This window comes from Papilio polytes, unplaced genomic scaffold, assembly GCF_000836215.1.
Source record: "Papilio polytes unplaced genomic scaffold, Ppol_1.0 DF824493.1, whole genome shotgun sequence".
NCBI classification, from domain to species: domain Eukaryota; kingdom Metazoa; phylum Arthropoda; class Insecta; order Lepidoptera; family Papilionidae; genus Papilio; species Papilio polytes.
Genome location: NW_013524711.1, coordinates 902,859 through 919,514, shown reverse-complemented (window position 1 = coordinate 919,514; position 16,656 = coordinate 902,859). Strand labels below are relative to the sequence as shown.

Below are 16,656 nucleotides of genomic sequence, written 5' to 3'. Positions count from 1 at the left end.
CCTTAGTTGCTCTTACTCTTTCCAAGTAGATGCAAGCATATTCACATTAATAGATATTTAAAAATAAAATCTACTTTTATTTTACTAAATAATGCTTTCGCCTGCAACTTAGACCACGGGAAATTAAAAAATCAAAAGTGAGTAGCCTATGTGCTCTTCCAGACTATCCTCTACATCTATAGCTAATTTCATCGAAATCTTCACCATTCAGGTTACAGTTAAGTAAACTAGCTAATTTGGTTACCTTATTTTAATGTCACGTATAGAAGGGTAAACCAGTAGAGGTAGACATAGAAAGAGATAGATGGTGTGAAAAGTGACGTAATCAAGAAGGGAGTGACAGATGTATGACAGAGTTATGTAGAGGACAATCCTGTTGCACCACTACAGAGTAGGATAAGGAGGAAGATGATGTTCATAGGCTCTGGCTATTTTGCAGACCACTTAACACCTTCAGCGCCAGACTAAGTGTTTAAAAAACACAACATTTTTGTTGGAATGTGTTTAAAACTACATAATAGGAAAGGATGAAAGGAAATTACATGTGACAGCAATGCAAATGTTAAGATGGATTTGTAACACGAATGGATAAGATACAAAATGAGTATATTAAAGGAAGTTTGAGAGAAGCCTCCGTAGAGAAGGTAAGGAGTAAAAGGTTAGCATGGTATGGGCATGTTATGAGGAGGGATGAATCGCATGTTACAAGGAGAATGTTAGTTATGAGTGTGGAAGGGTACATCGGTAGAGACAGACTTAGAAAAAGATGGATGGATTGTGTAAAAGGTGACATGATCAAAAAGGGAGTGATGACTGAGATGACGTATGATAGAGTTATGTGGAGGACAAAAACCTGTTGCGCCACCCTACGGGAGTAGGATAAGGAGATGATGATGAATATATCATATACTGATTTTCACCCCCATTTGGCCTTGGATTTTTATATGTGTGATATTTAGATACATGTGGCTTGAGAACTAGTTCATTTGAAATTCATACCTCCCAGTCTACATACAGTTTTCTAGACTGTGTGACAAAAAAATTTAGATGGCGCTTAAGGTGTTAAGATGTCTCATGTGATGCAAGATGTTCTGTATATTTAATTTTTGGTACTTTATCATCGCAGACTGGACAATTTTTACATTTATATCTTTGATATGTCACATACAAATATGACAAATCAATCTCTTTAACATTATCAGGTTCGATAACAGCATTTGGTTCAGTTTTCTTCATTCTCAATACATTTGGACCTACTTTAGTTATTTCTAATAGTTCATTGGAGTTTAATACTTTCTCTACCCATACTTGTTTGACTTTCTTCATTTCGTATATCAATGTTTTCGCTTTTAGATTGAAATACATTTGCCTGATGTGATATCGCAGTGGTTGGTTGGTTTTGAATGTTTTCTTACAGATTTTACATGTGAGAGGGTTGTTTTTTTTATTTCTTTTTCTTAATGCTTTACTGCTGGAACAAAGAAAGGAATTTTATTATTACAAGTGGCAGATACGGCATATTTGAAATTTTAAAGTAGCTTTTATCATTATGAGGTTGAAATAATAACTGCAAACTAAAATATATAAGTTCAAGAAACATTTTAATCTTTGGTCGAAATGTTTTTGAATTTAAAAAAGTAATTTTAAAAAAGTATTAAACCTTTTCGGAACTTTGGTGAGCAAAGGCGGCTTCATGTCTTGCATCGATTTTTCTGACATTTCTTCATCTTCTTGTTTTATAATAGGCTGCGTGTGTTCCTCGTCTACTTCTTGAGAAGTCATGTCTATATTATTTAAATATGTTGATCAGAAACAACAGACGAAATAATGGGTTTTTCTACCCATTATTTCGTCATATAGTCTATATACAACCGGAATTGTATAATTAAACAAAAATAACATCAAAACATGTTTAGATTTTTTCAATGATATTCAAGCTTTAAATAATACTTAAAGTTCACTTTACTTTCGCAAAATCGATTCTAGTTACTCTCAAAAAACATGTTTATGTTTTTGATTTATGACATTTTTATTTGACGTTTTTTTCTCAATTCCGATAACGTTTACAGTTTACATAAACGATAAGAGAAATAAACTAATGGTGATTGGCTTTTCGACTGTTTTCAATTTTCGTTACCAATAAATTAAAATGTAATTTAATAACAAGAATTGATATCGAAATAATTAGTCCATTAGTCTTTTTTATTATAGTAATACACCCTTAACATGTCAACTGTTCGTTATTGATTTTTATGAGTTTTTATGTTTCACAAAAAAGAGCCTTGGAATTTATCTGAAATAAATAACACCGCCCAGCGTAATTTATGCGCAAAATAGAAATCTTTGCATAATCTCATCTATTCGTACTTAATCAGTTTTAAATTAATTTAAACCTACGCTCCAAACTACGCACATGCCAAGGTTGTTCTTATTTAGTCTGCATTTTATACTCTTTACTCTTTCTACCTTCTTTTTTTTTTTACTTAATTTGACATTGACAGGCCAGGATGAAGTAAAATTAATTATTTTTGTATATATTTATATTTAAACATATTCTTTTAAGTTTTAATAGCTGCTGTTAGGTCTGTCTATAGAATATTTACTATTTAATCAATTAGTGACGCTGTTCATGCTAAATGTACAAAATGGGTAAAAACAAAATGATAGCGAAAAGTTGTCCAAAATGCGAGTTACAGGTAAATTAGTAATATTTTCATTTGTATAGCAAATATTAAATTTCAGCCAGTATTTTTTAAACATTCAGAAGCACTGATGCTGCCTATTTATCGATATTGTGACTGGCTGCTCACGCAATTTATACGTAACATGCACAAATTGAGTATGCAAGCTGTGTTCGTCAATTTCAGTTTTACTGAGCTACTATAAGTCAAATGTCTTCCAGGTGGCAGTAGCATCAAAGTCCTGTAAGTGCGGACACACTTTCTTCGCAGCCCGACGAGGTGCAGACACCCTACCAGCCGCGGAGGATATCAGACGTAGGACAGGGAGAGTGAGACGTTCACAGCCGCAGTTCTACGATTCACAGCATTACCAAAAGGAGAAAAAGAGAGTAAGACATTTTTATAAAATAAGATGATTAACAAGCAGTGGTCATCAGTATTGGACAAAATAAGAACCACTGTTTAGACAGATGTGTTTGATAACATAGCTTTTTAATAGAGAAAGAATTTGAATTGTAGAATTTGAAATTGGTCCAGTAGTTTTTGAGTTATTTCAATACATGTGAAAATTCAAAAACACAAACATTTCCTCTTTATAATATTTTGTAAGTTAATTTGTAAAGTTTCAGTGTTGAAATTGATAAAAACATGTGTAATAAGTCTAGGAAAGAGTTGTTAAGGTAAAATTGTTTAAGTTAGTTTTGTTAAGACAGTGGTAGTGCCCGCTTTAACATCTTAGCACTGCAGGGTCGGCACGCCCGGTGTAATTTCACAACCACACACAAGACAGGCGTGAAATGGAAGCAATTCCGTGTTTCGTCTGATGAATGTGGTGCCAGATGCCAAATTTTAGTCCCTTTCTCTTTACCACCCTTTTTTATAAGGAGAGGATGGGAAGAGGAAGTGGATTTGACAGTGGGGTAGATGCATAGGAAGGGGAAATATCCTCTTTATGTGCGTGTCCTCCTCTGTCGGATAAGTGTAAGAAACGCATCTGCAATTGCGGTTGTCTATGGGCAGCGATTGCTTCGCCATTTTGGTGGATTTTGGTGGCCGCATGCTCGTTTGCCACCTTATGTTATATAAAAAAAAAAGATTTGTGATAATTTCTTATTTCGATTAAATTTTACTTACCTATTTTTGTTTATTAATTAAAAACATATCTTTTTCCAGCAGTCCCCAAAGAAAAGATCACTATCAACAACTATTGAAAGTGATTTCAAGAAAGAAAAGGGAGAAACCGGTAAGTGTTTTGCAATTTGTACCAGAACAGATTCTAATAAACATTCTTAACCATAGACAAACAACAACTTTTACATTATTCCTCCCCACTGAGGAACTTTGCATATACCTTTTGTTGAAGGGTTTCTAGGCCAAAGATAACTATGGTTAACTTCACATATATCTTTGATTTTTTGCACATATATGTGCAGACAATTCTATGTCTTCCTTCACAGTAAGAACCTCTGGTAAATGTATGAAACTAGTATAATAGGGATTCAAACCCACGACTTACAGATTACAAGTCAAGTGCCAAGTCAATGCCTGTGTACACCAGTACAGTTGGAGAGTAGTTATTAACTGTACTGGCATAATGTAAACTTGTGTGGAGTCCATACAATCAAAGGACCACATGTGCTACTATCCTCTGTGAACCATAATGCTCAGTTAATATGCCAGAACTGTGACAAAGAGCGGATCCAGCTTTGTCGCCAGGGGTGGGTCACATAGTCATGGTCAAGACAAGAGCTTGAAAAAATATATTTACATATTTTGCCAAGCTCTTCACTTGACCAATCAGCTCAGAGGAGATCATGACCCCCCCCCTGCGTTAGCCGTTGACTGTGACAGTAGCGAGTCTAGGTATTGGTTGAAGGGACTCTGTGTTAATCAAATTATTCCAATAAGGTGCCATGCCAGTTAATGAATGATACAATATGTTTCCCAGCGACAGCCAGGGCTCGCCGTAGACGTGCGTTGAAGCGCGCCAATCGCTCCCCCGCTGTCGGTGAGCGCGGACGTGATCCGACTCCCCAGTTGAAACCGGCACAACTTGCTAGATGTAATCTAATATTACAGGAGATTAATAGGAAAATGCGCGCCGTCACTTGGCAACCCCCAACTGACGGTTGAATGAACTTTATAGACATATAAGGAACTTATGGCAGTTTGACATTGATAAGGGGGCTATTCCTAACATTCTAAAGTCTCCCAAGTCGATAATAAAACAAAAACATTTGCTTTTTTTTTCTAAATTATGCAATGGTCACTTTCGCATTGGTCAAAATATGACGCTTTCAAGTGAAATTATTTCACAAAATAGCCAACTGTCATAATCCTTGTATGACTATACAGTTTGCTGTGTCAATTTTAATACCAAAATTATGTTGGATTACCTTTATTCAGGTAACGAAAAACGTGCAGTGTACAATCAGTGCCCTTTGCGGTGTTCCAATTTCAGAATAACCATCTGTTTCTTTCAAGTAAAAATAAAAAGTTAGTTGTATACTGTTTTTAGGAAAGATACATTTTAATGCTTCTTATTGGTTATTGTTCACCACAAAGGGTACAAAACTCTTAAACAACTTGTTTTAAAAATGGAACACTGTTAGATTCCCTGATTGTACATATGTAGGGCACATTGCTAAATATTTTCTTATTCCATATGAAGATGATCTCAATATCTTTATTATGTACTATAAACTTGATGTGTTCAGATGAAAATATATGAACTTTTTAATGTACCAACCATAGACAAATAATCTATAGAACTGTTTCACTGTTTTCAAGTTAATGTTGCTTTTTTTGTATAATTCAACTCTAATGTAATTATAGTTTATTATAATGTATGAATTTGTATATACTTGTTATAATCATTTTATTGTTATTAGAGACAATTTGTGTATAATAAAATAATTGTGATATATTTTTTTTATTGCGAAGGAACGCATCCCGATTTTGTAGAGAAAAAACATTATGGACAAATTTTAGTGGTAATTTCTTCTATCTTTTTAAACATAAATTAATAAATACTTTAACTAATTTATACAAAATACTCTGGTGTTGCGGATGTCCATGGGCGTCGTTTGCCCCCTTTTATTTTAAAAAAGCAGGAATAGCTAAACCATAGATAATTAAAAGTTTTTCAGGAGTTTATGATGTTAAAATTTATATTTCTGAAATGTTTGGCAAGTAACATTTTTTGAAACACGGTTAGTTAAATCAAGATTAAATATTAAAAAAAAAAATGTGCCAAGACACTACAAATGGTCACAACACATCTAATATTAACTGAACAGTCGAACTGTACACTTCAAACTTGTCTTTGCCTGCTCCTGTGTACCCGCGGAAGTTGTAGAAACCAACAAATAAATAGCCTTGTTATAAAATGATTACTCTCCCGTTATTAGATAATGTCCACAGTTGTTTATAGTACACTGTATTTATTAAGTGAAATGACCATGACAAAGCAATATAAAAAAATGTCTTTGCTGTCAGTTTGTACGACTTGTACGCTTTTTAAAGATAGAAAACCTAGGTTTAAACTCAAAAATAAATACATTGTCAGTAGAGATTTGCATTGAAGGATTTGATTTTAAAAGTAATAGATAGTATAACAAATTAAGGTTTAAAAAAAATGTACATTTAAGACACAAGCTACAGTATTTAACTAGTCTTATCGACAAGGTTGATATAAATGAGAGAGTAACGTTATGGTTTAGTCAATGTCCGGCATAATAATGGCGGGACGCGTATTTGCGGCTCTACTGTTTTATATTGCCTTAGTCAGGGCTGATGAGTGAGTATTTTCTCTAGCTATTGACTATTTATTTTGTAATTGTTTATTTTTAAATTATATCAATACTTTTTTTTATAAAATTACTGTGATTTTGTTAAGTAATAAGAGATCTTTTAATGTGTGGTTTTGAGTGGACTTGTAAATCGATAAATTGTTTTTGAGAATTATTTACTTATGTTTTATTTCAAACAAAATTAGTCTTAAATAATTATTTACGAAGTCTGTATCAAAAAATAATGTTAGTTTAATATGTAATAAAATAAAACTAATATATTAAAACATTAAATTACTTTTACGTTTTTAATTATAAGAGTTTTTTAAGTTTCAATAATTTATTTAAGATTTTTTTAACCGAAAGTGTTTCTACCGCGGTATTTCATCATCAAAAACGACAACTTTATCTATGGTCATGTCATAGTTGTGTCAAAAGTCAAAATGTCAAAGTCAAAGAGATGAAAGATAAATAAGATAATCGAGTCTTCTAAACCCGGTTCTCCATTAATGATAACCATTATATAACTATTTAATAGACGAAAGGGCTTCTGGGTTATCAAACATTAGATACAAGGTACTGTTATCATTGTTCGTTTTTGAAACTAAACATAACCTAATCTTATTATTTATATCGAAGTATCTATAAACATGTTTACAACAATCTCAAAAGGTTAAACAATGACATGCGTTTATAATCTAACTTATAAGAACTATTCATTTTTAAAGCATTAATTAAAGAAATAATATAAATATAGATTTACTAACATCTGTTTTATTGAAGTCAGATAACATCTACAATACTTAGTTTATGTGTATTATCTGTGTACAGAATCCTTTGTTAATGAAGGTCATAAGATAATAAACAATGGGTATATCTAATATAAGGGATTAAGTGATCAAAATGCATTTTAGAAACTGCATGCATAGTGAGATTTCTTTCTCTGCAGCACTGACTGCTGATTGCTTAAGTCATGAGATCTCATGAGACGAGAAAAAGATCCTGACGATTTTAGAGGTTTCTAATATGTAGATAAACATGTTTTTGTAATACTTGTGCTTGTGCAGAGCTGGGGCGAGTTACTGGTTTATTATATAAAGAACTAGCTTTTGCCGGCGACTCCATCTGCATATAATTAAAAATAAACAAAATTGACTATCCTCTACATTTATACCAAATTTCATCACGATCCATTCAGCCATTTAGGCTACAAACTCTAACAAACATCCATACATAGTAAGTTGAGATAAGTTAATACATTAATTTGAATAATGTATTAGTATAAGGTTTAAGAATATTTATTTACCTTAATAAAAGTTTACAATTCACTTATTTAAGGTAATTAACTAATACTAAACATAACATTTATAAAAAATTGCAAGCATACAAGAGTTTAAAATATTAACTAAATGTAAGTAGTGTCGGAAACTTGACTTAAAAAACAAGACTGATTATTGAGTTGCATGGAAATATGTAAATATAAATATAAAATGGTCACTACACATAAAGAGGTCATATACCTTTGTTACAAGTTTGAGGCATACAAGGGATATAAAATAAATAAAATAAAAAGGCATAAAAATTTAATCCAAAACAAGTTTCAAGTCATTCTAAGTCATAAGAACATTTAGAGGATCTTAAGGAGTTTGTCATACAATCAAAACTGGTTTTTACAGGTTATTAAAGGGACAGGTAATATGTTGCAAAAACGTAATCAAAGATCAGTGTTAAACATTTCAGTGAGAAAGATATACAAAGTTAAGCTAATCCAATTGGTAATATCAGTATTAATATTCCTTTTATTTTGTTTGACGGAGGCCCAACTTTAGTCCCTTTTACTTCCCACCCTTTTTCTCATAAGAATAGGTTGGGAAGGGAATGTGGATTTGACGACGGAGTAGACGCATAGGAAGGGGGAAAAATCTTTATGTGCGTCGTCCGTCGATTAAGGGAACGCATCCGCTATTGCGAATGTCTATGGGCAGTCGCTTCGCCATTTTGGCGGATTCAGGTGGCTGCTGGCCCGTTTGCCACCTCGTAATATAAAAAAACTTCTCAAAATAAGGGGATACTCAATTTTTTTGGTAATTTTAAATTTACACTTATAAATTTTGCTTTTCCAGACTGACAATGCAATACGATACAATAGTGGTTGGTCTGGGGTCAGCTGGGACAACCGCAGCGACCACTCTAGCGAGAGCCGGCCGGCGGGTGCTCGCTCTTGAAGCACAGAATAGAATCGGAGGTCGAGTTAATACGGTGCAATTCGGAGATGGTGTTGTTGAACTTGGTGCAGAATGGTATGTATTAATTTAGTTTCAATACTATAAGAAAACTTTTAACAATGGTAGAGCCCGCTTTAACATCTTCGGCCGGGCCGGCTCGCCCGGTGTAATACCACGACCACACAGAAAACAGGCGTCAAGTGGAAGCAATTCCGCGTACAGTCTTATGAATGTGGTGCCAGAGGCCTCATTTTAGTCCCTTTCCCTTTCCATCCTTTTCTTAGTAGGGATGGATTGGAAGGAAAAGTGGATTTGACGGTGGAGGAAACGCACTGGAAGGGAAATGTCCTCTTTATGTGAGTTTCCTCCTTCGTCTATTAAGGATAGGTAACATATTCCATTTCGGTGGATTTAGATGGCCGCTTGCTCGTGTACCACCTTATATTATAAAAAAATACAATACAAAAATTTTACAAAACTGTACAGTAAGGGAGGTAAATCTATAATTAACAATGTGCCATGTATTTAAAGAAATCTATATCTATACTTTTATGTTACTAGTTTATTTAATACTTTTGCACAATAATTACAATATATATACTTAAAAGCTAAGACGGGAATTGCCTACCTAGATTACAAGTCAAGTGTTTAAACCACTGAGCCACCGACACTCTCTGAAGTGTGTTTACGCTTTATTATAGTGTTGTAACGGTCATTTTAATGGAAGCGGATACGGATGCGGAGGCTAAGGGCTTCAGCTCTGCAGAAGCGGAGGTTAACGGACGCGGTAGCGGAGGTCAATAATAAAATATTAATTGCGATTTATTAAAGAAATAAAAACTAAAACTACGTTAATTCAAAATACAGATTAGTACATAATTACAAGATACAGTTTATTATGCAAATATAAAGACGTAAATTAACCTCTGTTATAACTCCGCATAAGAAATAACTGAAGCGGATGCGGAGTTATAATTTCTTGCCGATGCGGAATCATAGTTCCGTTACAACCTTACTTTATTATATTAGTATAGATAGATTGCATTTATTTACAGGATTCATGGAATTAATCCGAGCAGAGTTTATGACACTGCCATAAAAAATAACATCACAGTACTATCGCAGGATTTGACTATGGATGCATATACTTCGGATGGAAGACAAGCTGATAAGGAATTGGTCAATGAATTAATAGAGTACTGTTTGGGACAAGTTGAAAATACTACAAATGATAATCAACCATTGGGAGATTTTCTTACTAAAAAGTAAGTATGAAATTATACTTTACTAGCTGTTACTCGCGACTGCGCCCGCGTGAAATTAAAGTATACCCTATGTTACTCACAGATAAATTACCTTTCGAACGGTGAAAGAATTTTTAAAATTGGCCCAGTAGTTTTTGAGTTATTCCAACACATACAAAAATCTAAAAATACAAATCTTTTATCTTTATAATATTAGTACAGATAGCTGTTCTTGCGACTTCGCGTCAAATTAGTAAAAACGTGCCCTTAAGTCAGTGATAACATAGCTTTAATTGTGCAATAATTGAAATTGTTTTGTGTTGAAATTGTCCAGTAGTTTTTGAGTTATTTCAATGCAGACAAAAATCGAAAAATTATAATTTATACAAATATTATAAAGAGGACAGATTTGTATTTTTGTATGTATTGAATTAACTCAAAAACTACTGGGTCGTTTTTTTAAATTCTTTCACCATTAGAAAGGTAATTTATCTGTGAGTAACATAGGCTATATTTTTATGTCTCGCAACGAAGTCTCGAGCAACAGCTAGTAATAAATAAATGGAATGAGTCTAGACTATTTGTAGGCTGTAAACCCCACATTGGGAAACACCGCGCTAGAAGAATACATAGCCTATTTTTTTTTTAATTCGCTAACAGAATATCTAGATAGTTTAACTGTTTTAAAGATTTTTTTACAAATTCCAGGTTAAAAGAACATTTAAATGCAACAAAACCGTCAGTTCTTGAAGATGAAGACTTTATGGAGAACTTTCTAGATCTAATGGATCAGGTGGTGGGTAACTACGAGGGGTCTAACAGCTGGAATGACGTCAGCACCTTCACTCACTACCAGGAGCTGTCCGGAGACCAGCACATGAGCTGGCATAGAAATGGATATAAAACCTTCTTTGAATTGTTACTGGTGAGTTATTTTTTTCCCGCTGGCTTTATCCAAATGGAATTATAATAAAAACATTTTGTTTATATTTGTCAAATTCTCAATTGAAAATGTTGAAATTACAGTTACCACAATAACCTTGCTTCCTTAATGTTGGCAGCTTGTAGTTTATGGTCCCTTTCCCACATTTATGTTTTTTTTATTTCATTTACCCCCAAGCTTAATGTTATGAAAATATATAGCCTAAAGCGTGTCGTAAGTGTAGGGATTTTATTAAAGAAAGAATTATTCAAAAATATGTTGTGATACCTGACATCTTACGCCACGAAGTAGTGTGTTTACGCTTTATTATTTTAGTGTTTATTTTATAGGTCCTTAAATCGTCTTTGCACTGTTAAAAAACTTTTTTTGGCTTATAACTGACTAGATTTTTTAGTTGTTGAATGTTTGTACAAAATTTAATTTTACTTTTGAAAAAAAAATCCTGTTAATCGTAAAAAATCTACACTAACATTATAAAGAGTAATGATTTGTATTTTTGTATGTATTGAAAAAAAAATTATAAAAAAAATACTGCGCGAATTTCAACAATTCTTTCACCAATAAATAAGTTTTTTGCAATTTGTAATTCCGCGCGAAAACCGCTAGCAACAGCTATATTGGACATATTTAAAAAAAAAAACATAATTTTTTTAAAAAAAATTGTAAAAAAAAATTTTTACTTTTTTTTCCCAGAATACATATCAAGGTGGACCAGGATTACCTAATTTGAACATTAAATTGAACACAGAAGTGACTAAAATCGTTTGGCCACAAAAACCTTTAACCCCAGTAGAAGTAACATGCAGTAATGGAGAAGTGTTCAAAGCAGATAATGTTATTATCACTGTATCTATTGGCGTTTTAAAAGAAAGGTAAGTAAATATGAGATTATTATTTACATGTTTAATATTTATAATTAAATAACTGTTTATTTTTGTGTGGTTGAAAAATTGGATTTTTTTAAAAAGATACTCTCCTTGTCTATACTAATATTATTTAAGACATTTGTATTTTTGTTTGTATTGAAATAATTCAAAAACTACTGGGGCGATTTTAAAAATTCTTTTATCGTTAGAAAGGTAATTTATCTGTGAGTGACATAGGCTATTTTTTTTTATTTTACGCGGGCAAAGTCGCGCCAGTATGTAATAACCTCAAAAAATACTGGACCGATTTGAAAGATTTTTTCACCATTAGAAAGATATATTGACTGACATCTTACAATTATTCAAGCTTTGGCCCGCGACTCCGTCTGCGCGGAATCAAAAAAAAGTAAGAAATATATGTGTTTTTGCAGCAGTCTGAAAAACACACGGGCTGTTTACTTTTGTTTTTTTTTTTTAATTCTACGCCAACGGAGTTTTGGATGAAAACTATTTTGGATAATATAGGAATATATTATATTTATTACTAGTTTTTTTTTTCGCGTTAGTTATCGCTACTTTACTATGTCTTGACATTTTTTTTATTTAATAGATAACCACATTTTGTTATAAGAAAAGACTGAGTAAGGCATTTATTTAAAACCTAAAGAAATCTGTACATAGTGTTCAAATCTAACCTGTCAAATACATCCATAGATTTTACATAGATAATAGAATACTAAGATTATAAAGAGAAAAGTTTTTTTTTGTTTTTGTATGTATTGAAATAACTCAAAAACTACTGGGGCGATTTAAAAAAATCTTTCACTGTTAAAAAGGTACTTTATCTGTAAGTGACATTGGGTATACATTTTTTATTATTTTTTTAATTTCACGCGGACAAAGTCGCGAGCAATACCTAATTAGGGGGAGTAAAAAATATACAATTATCCAAATGTTATTTAACATTTAAATATTCCAACATAAACAAAGATAATTTTCAGATATACAACACTTTTCGCGCCATCTTTACCCGAAGAGAAAGCATTAGCTATACAAAGATTGTCTATGGGCGTTGTTGATAAAATTGTTTTTTCATATCCTAATAAATGGTGGCCAAATAGCAATGTATATTGGTTTAATCAAACAAAACAAGAAAGAATTAATGCTGTTAAAGATGCTGGTTGGGTGACATATTTCGCATCTGTCCCGTACGGCTCTAGTAATACCTTAACTCTATGGTACAATGGCGAAGCTGCCAAATTGGTCAGTATTTTTAGTAAATCTATGGGAAATTCTACTATTTATTGATATAATTTGTATGAAATTAAATAATAATGGGTATAAAATCTATACTAATAATATAAAGAGGATTTGTATTTTTGAATGTATTAAAATAACTCAAAAACTACTGGGATCGGCCCAGTAGTTTTTGAGTTATTCTAATACAAAAACTACTGGGATCAGCCTAGTAGTTTTTGAGTTAAAAATTCTTTTACAGATAAATTACCTTTCTAATGGTGAAAGATCTTTTAAAAATTGCCCCAGTACTTTTTCAGTTGTTTCAATACATACAAAAATACAAATCTTTCCTCTTTATAATATTAGTATAGTTTTAGAAGAAAAATGCAATTTGCACGTAACATATGATTCAGCATGAGCATGTAAAATCTCATTTATATTCAGATAGTTTTCATTAAAAATCAACAAATCTTACTATTATTATAAATTCGAAAGTTTGGATAAATGATTGGATGGATGGATGGATGTTTGTAAAGTTTGTTTCTAAACTGCTGAACGGATCTCGATGGTCATAGATGAAAGTATAGACTGGACAAACACATAGGCTAGTTACTTTTTTTTAATAATACGCGGACGGAGTCACGGGTGAAAGTTCTATTTTACATATTTTCGAAGTATCATAATGTAATTTACTGAAGCGCTAATGGAAAACCACTTTATTTAGCGTTTATAAGACTAGTTTTAAAGTTGATTTTGTTGTTTTAAAAGATGAATAAAAATCAACAATGTTCTTTATCGATTTTGTCTACTCGATTCTTTTCTTTATATCAAAATGTGGATGTCTTCAATAACGAAGCATTTGTGTACCTAATGTAAAAAGATAACAGTTTAAATAGAAAAATCGATTTAAATTAACATCACTAATATTATAAATTTATTAGTTTTTAAATTTTTGATGCGCCATTTTTTTTTAGAATTGATATTTTTAAATGAACATCCAAATAAAAACAGTTTTCATCGAAAGAAAAATCATGGTTGCGTTTCATGCATGTTTACTTTCATATTTCAGACATACAAGTCTTTTCAAACCCTCACTACCCATAGACAAAGTTCAGGCTATAGACAATCTAACTATAGGTGTTATGGACAAAATAGTTTTCACATTTGATAAAGCGTGGTGGCCAAATCTACATACATTCTTTGCCTTTCTATGGAGAAGAGAAGAGAAGAAGAAGGTTTTAGAAGAAGATCGGTGGATAACAAAGATATTTGGTGCCAGTACACCATTGGGATCTAGTAATACATTAACTCTATGGACAAGTGGGGATGCAGGGAAATTGGTGGGTTGTCTATGGTTTTATATGTGTGTGTATTTGCATATTAATGTTTCCTTTCATATTCATTTGCATTACCAGATAACCTCATTATTAAAATAAGAATATTGTTAGTTTCAATTGAAAGCATGAATTAAACTGACATACGTGGCGGCCATTAAGATATCTAAAGTTTTTTTTTGGGAAAAATCATACTAATATTATAAATGTGAAATTTTACATGGATGGATGTTTGTTAGTGTTTGTAGTCTAAACGGCTTAACGGATCTCGAAGAAATTTGGTATAGAAGTAGAGGATAGTCTGAAAGAACACATAGGCTACACTTTTTTATTATTCCATGCAGACGGAGTCGGGGGCGGAAGCTAGTTGTTAGATATAGAGAAATAATTATAGCTAATTGTATATAGTTAATTTACAAAATATATATTTTGGAAGTTTTAACGGCAAAAGTAAAGTTTTTCTACAAAAAAGGGATCATCCAAACATATGAGGCTCAAAAAAGGCTTTAAAACTTAACCAATAAATGCGGTAGGGTTAAAAATTGCCAATAACAGTTGAACAATATGTGCTATCTTCTTGAAGTTGATAGTTTTTTTTTCATTTATAATGGAGCAATATATAATTGATAAATAATACCGAAACGCCGTAAACGTAGGTTTTTAGTAATTAATGTATGAAAAGATTTTTCCTGCTGTTTCCGATGCCCACGATACAGGCATTGCCTAGTGTGGGCATCACCAGATTAGTATATTAACCACAATTTGTATTTGTCTTTTAATTGGTATAACTGTTATTGTAATTGTTAATGTCTTGTTTTTTAGTAAATTATTTCTATTTCTAATATTTGACAGGTAGAGAAGTTACCAGAAGATGTTGTGAAGAGGAAATGTATAGAATTACTGCAAAGGTTCCTCGGTGCTAATACAACTGTTCCTGAACCCACGGGAATGCTTAGGTAAGTTTCATTATAATTCTTATATTTATTTATATTCTTGGTTTTAAAAAAAATAATTTGAATATCACAAAGTCTAAATATCTTTGCACTTATTTACCTTTGTTTATTATTTATGTAGAAAAAAAAATGTTTTTTTTTTTTGTAATTAACAAATTTCGGTGTTTATTAAATCTCGGCTTTAGTTTTGAACATAAAAAAGAATTATTAATTACTAAATAATTCTATATTTTTTTATGGTTTGATTTTTCTTGCCAATAGATGGCGCTTTTAACAAATAGCATTTTTAAATTAGATTTTAATCTTTTCAGGACAACTTGGTTTACAAATCCATACACTAGGGGTAGCTATTCCTATGATAGTGTGACGTCAATGAAATACCCTAATTCTAGGGCTGATTTAGGGAAACCACTAGTGGATAGTGCTGGGGTCCCTAAAGTGCTATTTGCAGGAGAAGCGACTGATTTGACACATTTCTCTACAGTACACGGCGCTAGTGATAGTGGTTTTAGGGAAGCTATGAGATTACTACCTAGTAGTAAATTATAAAAAACTACTAATTATAGTTCGACAAATATCTGATGAAAAACGCAGTAGTTTTCTTATAAAATATTTAACTCTATATAAACAAGTCGTTTACGGTACAAGTATATTGACATTTGGGCAAAAAATAAATTTTGACATTTTATAAAACTGTGTGCCATAATTTTTTTTAATGATAAAATTGTTAATCATGAATGAAAAGAGATTGTGTAAAAGAAAAAATATTAAAAACCATGTTATGAGATTGTATATTTTAGATTTTTCGATGTTAACAATCCATATTTTTATGGAATTTTGTAATTTTTTAGAAATCTAAGAATGACACAATTAAAAGCAATATTTAAAAAAAAGAAAAAAGCAATATAAGCATTTACGTTATAAAAAATCAAAATTCGCATTTATTATAATGACATATAGACTATTTAAAACTTTATAAAAATCGAATAAATATTTTGTATAATAAAACTCATATAAATACATTTTTTAAGAAATATAATCAAAGATATTTTTCTACACACCCTTTGTGTATATTTAATCTATAAAACTGTCTTTTTATATGTAGATAATTAAAAAAAAATGTAATTTTTGTACACTCTATAATAAAAAAAGTAATCATTATATTTTTTATTTATTTCCTTGCACTAAAATTATAAACTAAAAAACTACTGAGTCGAAAACTCTTTCACCATTACAAATCTACGTTATCTTTTTTAAATTTCACGGAAACAAAGGATTAAACTCCAAATTACATTAAAATATTGTTATCTGTCATTGTAAAATGGTTACGAAGCGGACATTTTAAGATCCGATTAAAAGCGTGCGCACATTTGAAACTAA

At 31.6% G+C, this 16,656-nt stretch overlaps 3 protein-coding genes across 9 annotated transcripts; 2 read left to right on the top strand and 1 right to left on the bottom strand.

Moving 5' to 3' along the window:
- Window positions 1-825: 825 nt before the first annotated feature.
- LOC106102017 lies at window positions 826-2,146 on the bottom strand. Of its 2 annotated transcripts, none has more exons than XM_013281449.1 (2): window positions 1,661-2,146; window positions 826-1,471 (listed from the first exon to the last, which is right to left on the bottom strand). In XM_013281449.1, the coding sequence occupies exons 1-2, from the start codon at window positions 1,780-1,782 to the stop codon at window positions 1,063-1,065; spliced, it is 531 nt and encodes a 176-aa protein (XP_013136903.1). In that variant the 5' UTR covers window positions 1,783-2,146; the 3' UTR covers window positions 826-1,062. The 2 variants fall into 2 exon arrangements, with proteins under 2 accessions (XP_013136903.1, XP_013136978.1); XM_013281524.1 differs by having other exon boundaries at window positions 826-1,468; window positions 1,661-2,143.
- Window positions 2,147-2,501: 355 nt separating this feature from the next.
- LOC106102185 (UPF0547 protein C16orf87 homolog) lies at window positions 2,502-5,504 on the top strand. 2 transcript variants are annotated; one of them, XM_013281708.1, is made up of 4 exons: window positions 2,502-2,696; window positions 2,903-3,070; window positions 3,858-3,924; window positions 4,630-5,504. In XM_013281708.1, the coding sequence occupies exons 1-4, from the start codon at window positions 2,637-2,639 to the stop codon at window positions 4,812-4,814; spliced, it is 480 nt and encodes a 159-aa protein (XP_013137162.1). In that variant the 5' UTR covers window positions 2,502-2,636; the 3' UTR covers window positions 4,815-5,504. The 2 variants fall into 2 exon arrangements, with proteins under 2 accessions (XP_013137162.1, XP_013137089.1); XM_013281635.1 differs by having other exon boundaries at window positions 3,855-3,924; window positions 4,630-5,500.
- Window positions 5,505-6,379: 875 nt separating this feature from the next.
- Window positions 6,380-16,011, top strand: LOC106100324 (possible lysine-specific histone demethylase 1-like). Of its 5 annotated transcripts, none has more exons than XM_013279252.1 (8): window positions 6,380-6,480; window positions 8,596-8,772; window positions 9,753-9,962; window positions 10,650-10,866; window positions 11,578-11,756; window positions 14,059-14,329; window positions 15,176-15,279; window positions 15,588-16,009. In XM_013279252.1, exons 1-8 carry the CDS (start codon window positions 6,407-6,409, stop codon window positions 15,823-15,825), a joined length of 1,470 nt encoding a protein of 489 aa, XP_013134706.1. In that variant the 5' UTR covers window positions 6,380-6,406; the 3' UTR covers window positions 15,826-16,009. The 5 variants fall into 5 exon arrangements, with proteins under 5 accessions (XP_013134706.1, XP_013134863.1, XP_013134940.1 ...); XM_013279409.1 differs by lacking the exon at window positions 6,380-6,480 and adding an exon at window positions 6,914-7,048 and having other exon boundaries at window positions 15,588-16,008; XM_013279335.1 differs by lacking the exons at window positions 6,380-6,480; window positions 14,059-14,329 and adding exons at window positions 8,132-8,246; window positions 12,752-13,013 and having other exon boundaries at window positions 15,588-16,011.
- Window positions 16,012-16,656: the final 645 nt, after the last annotated feature.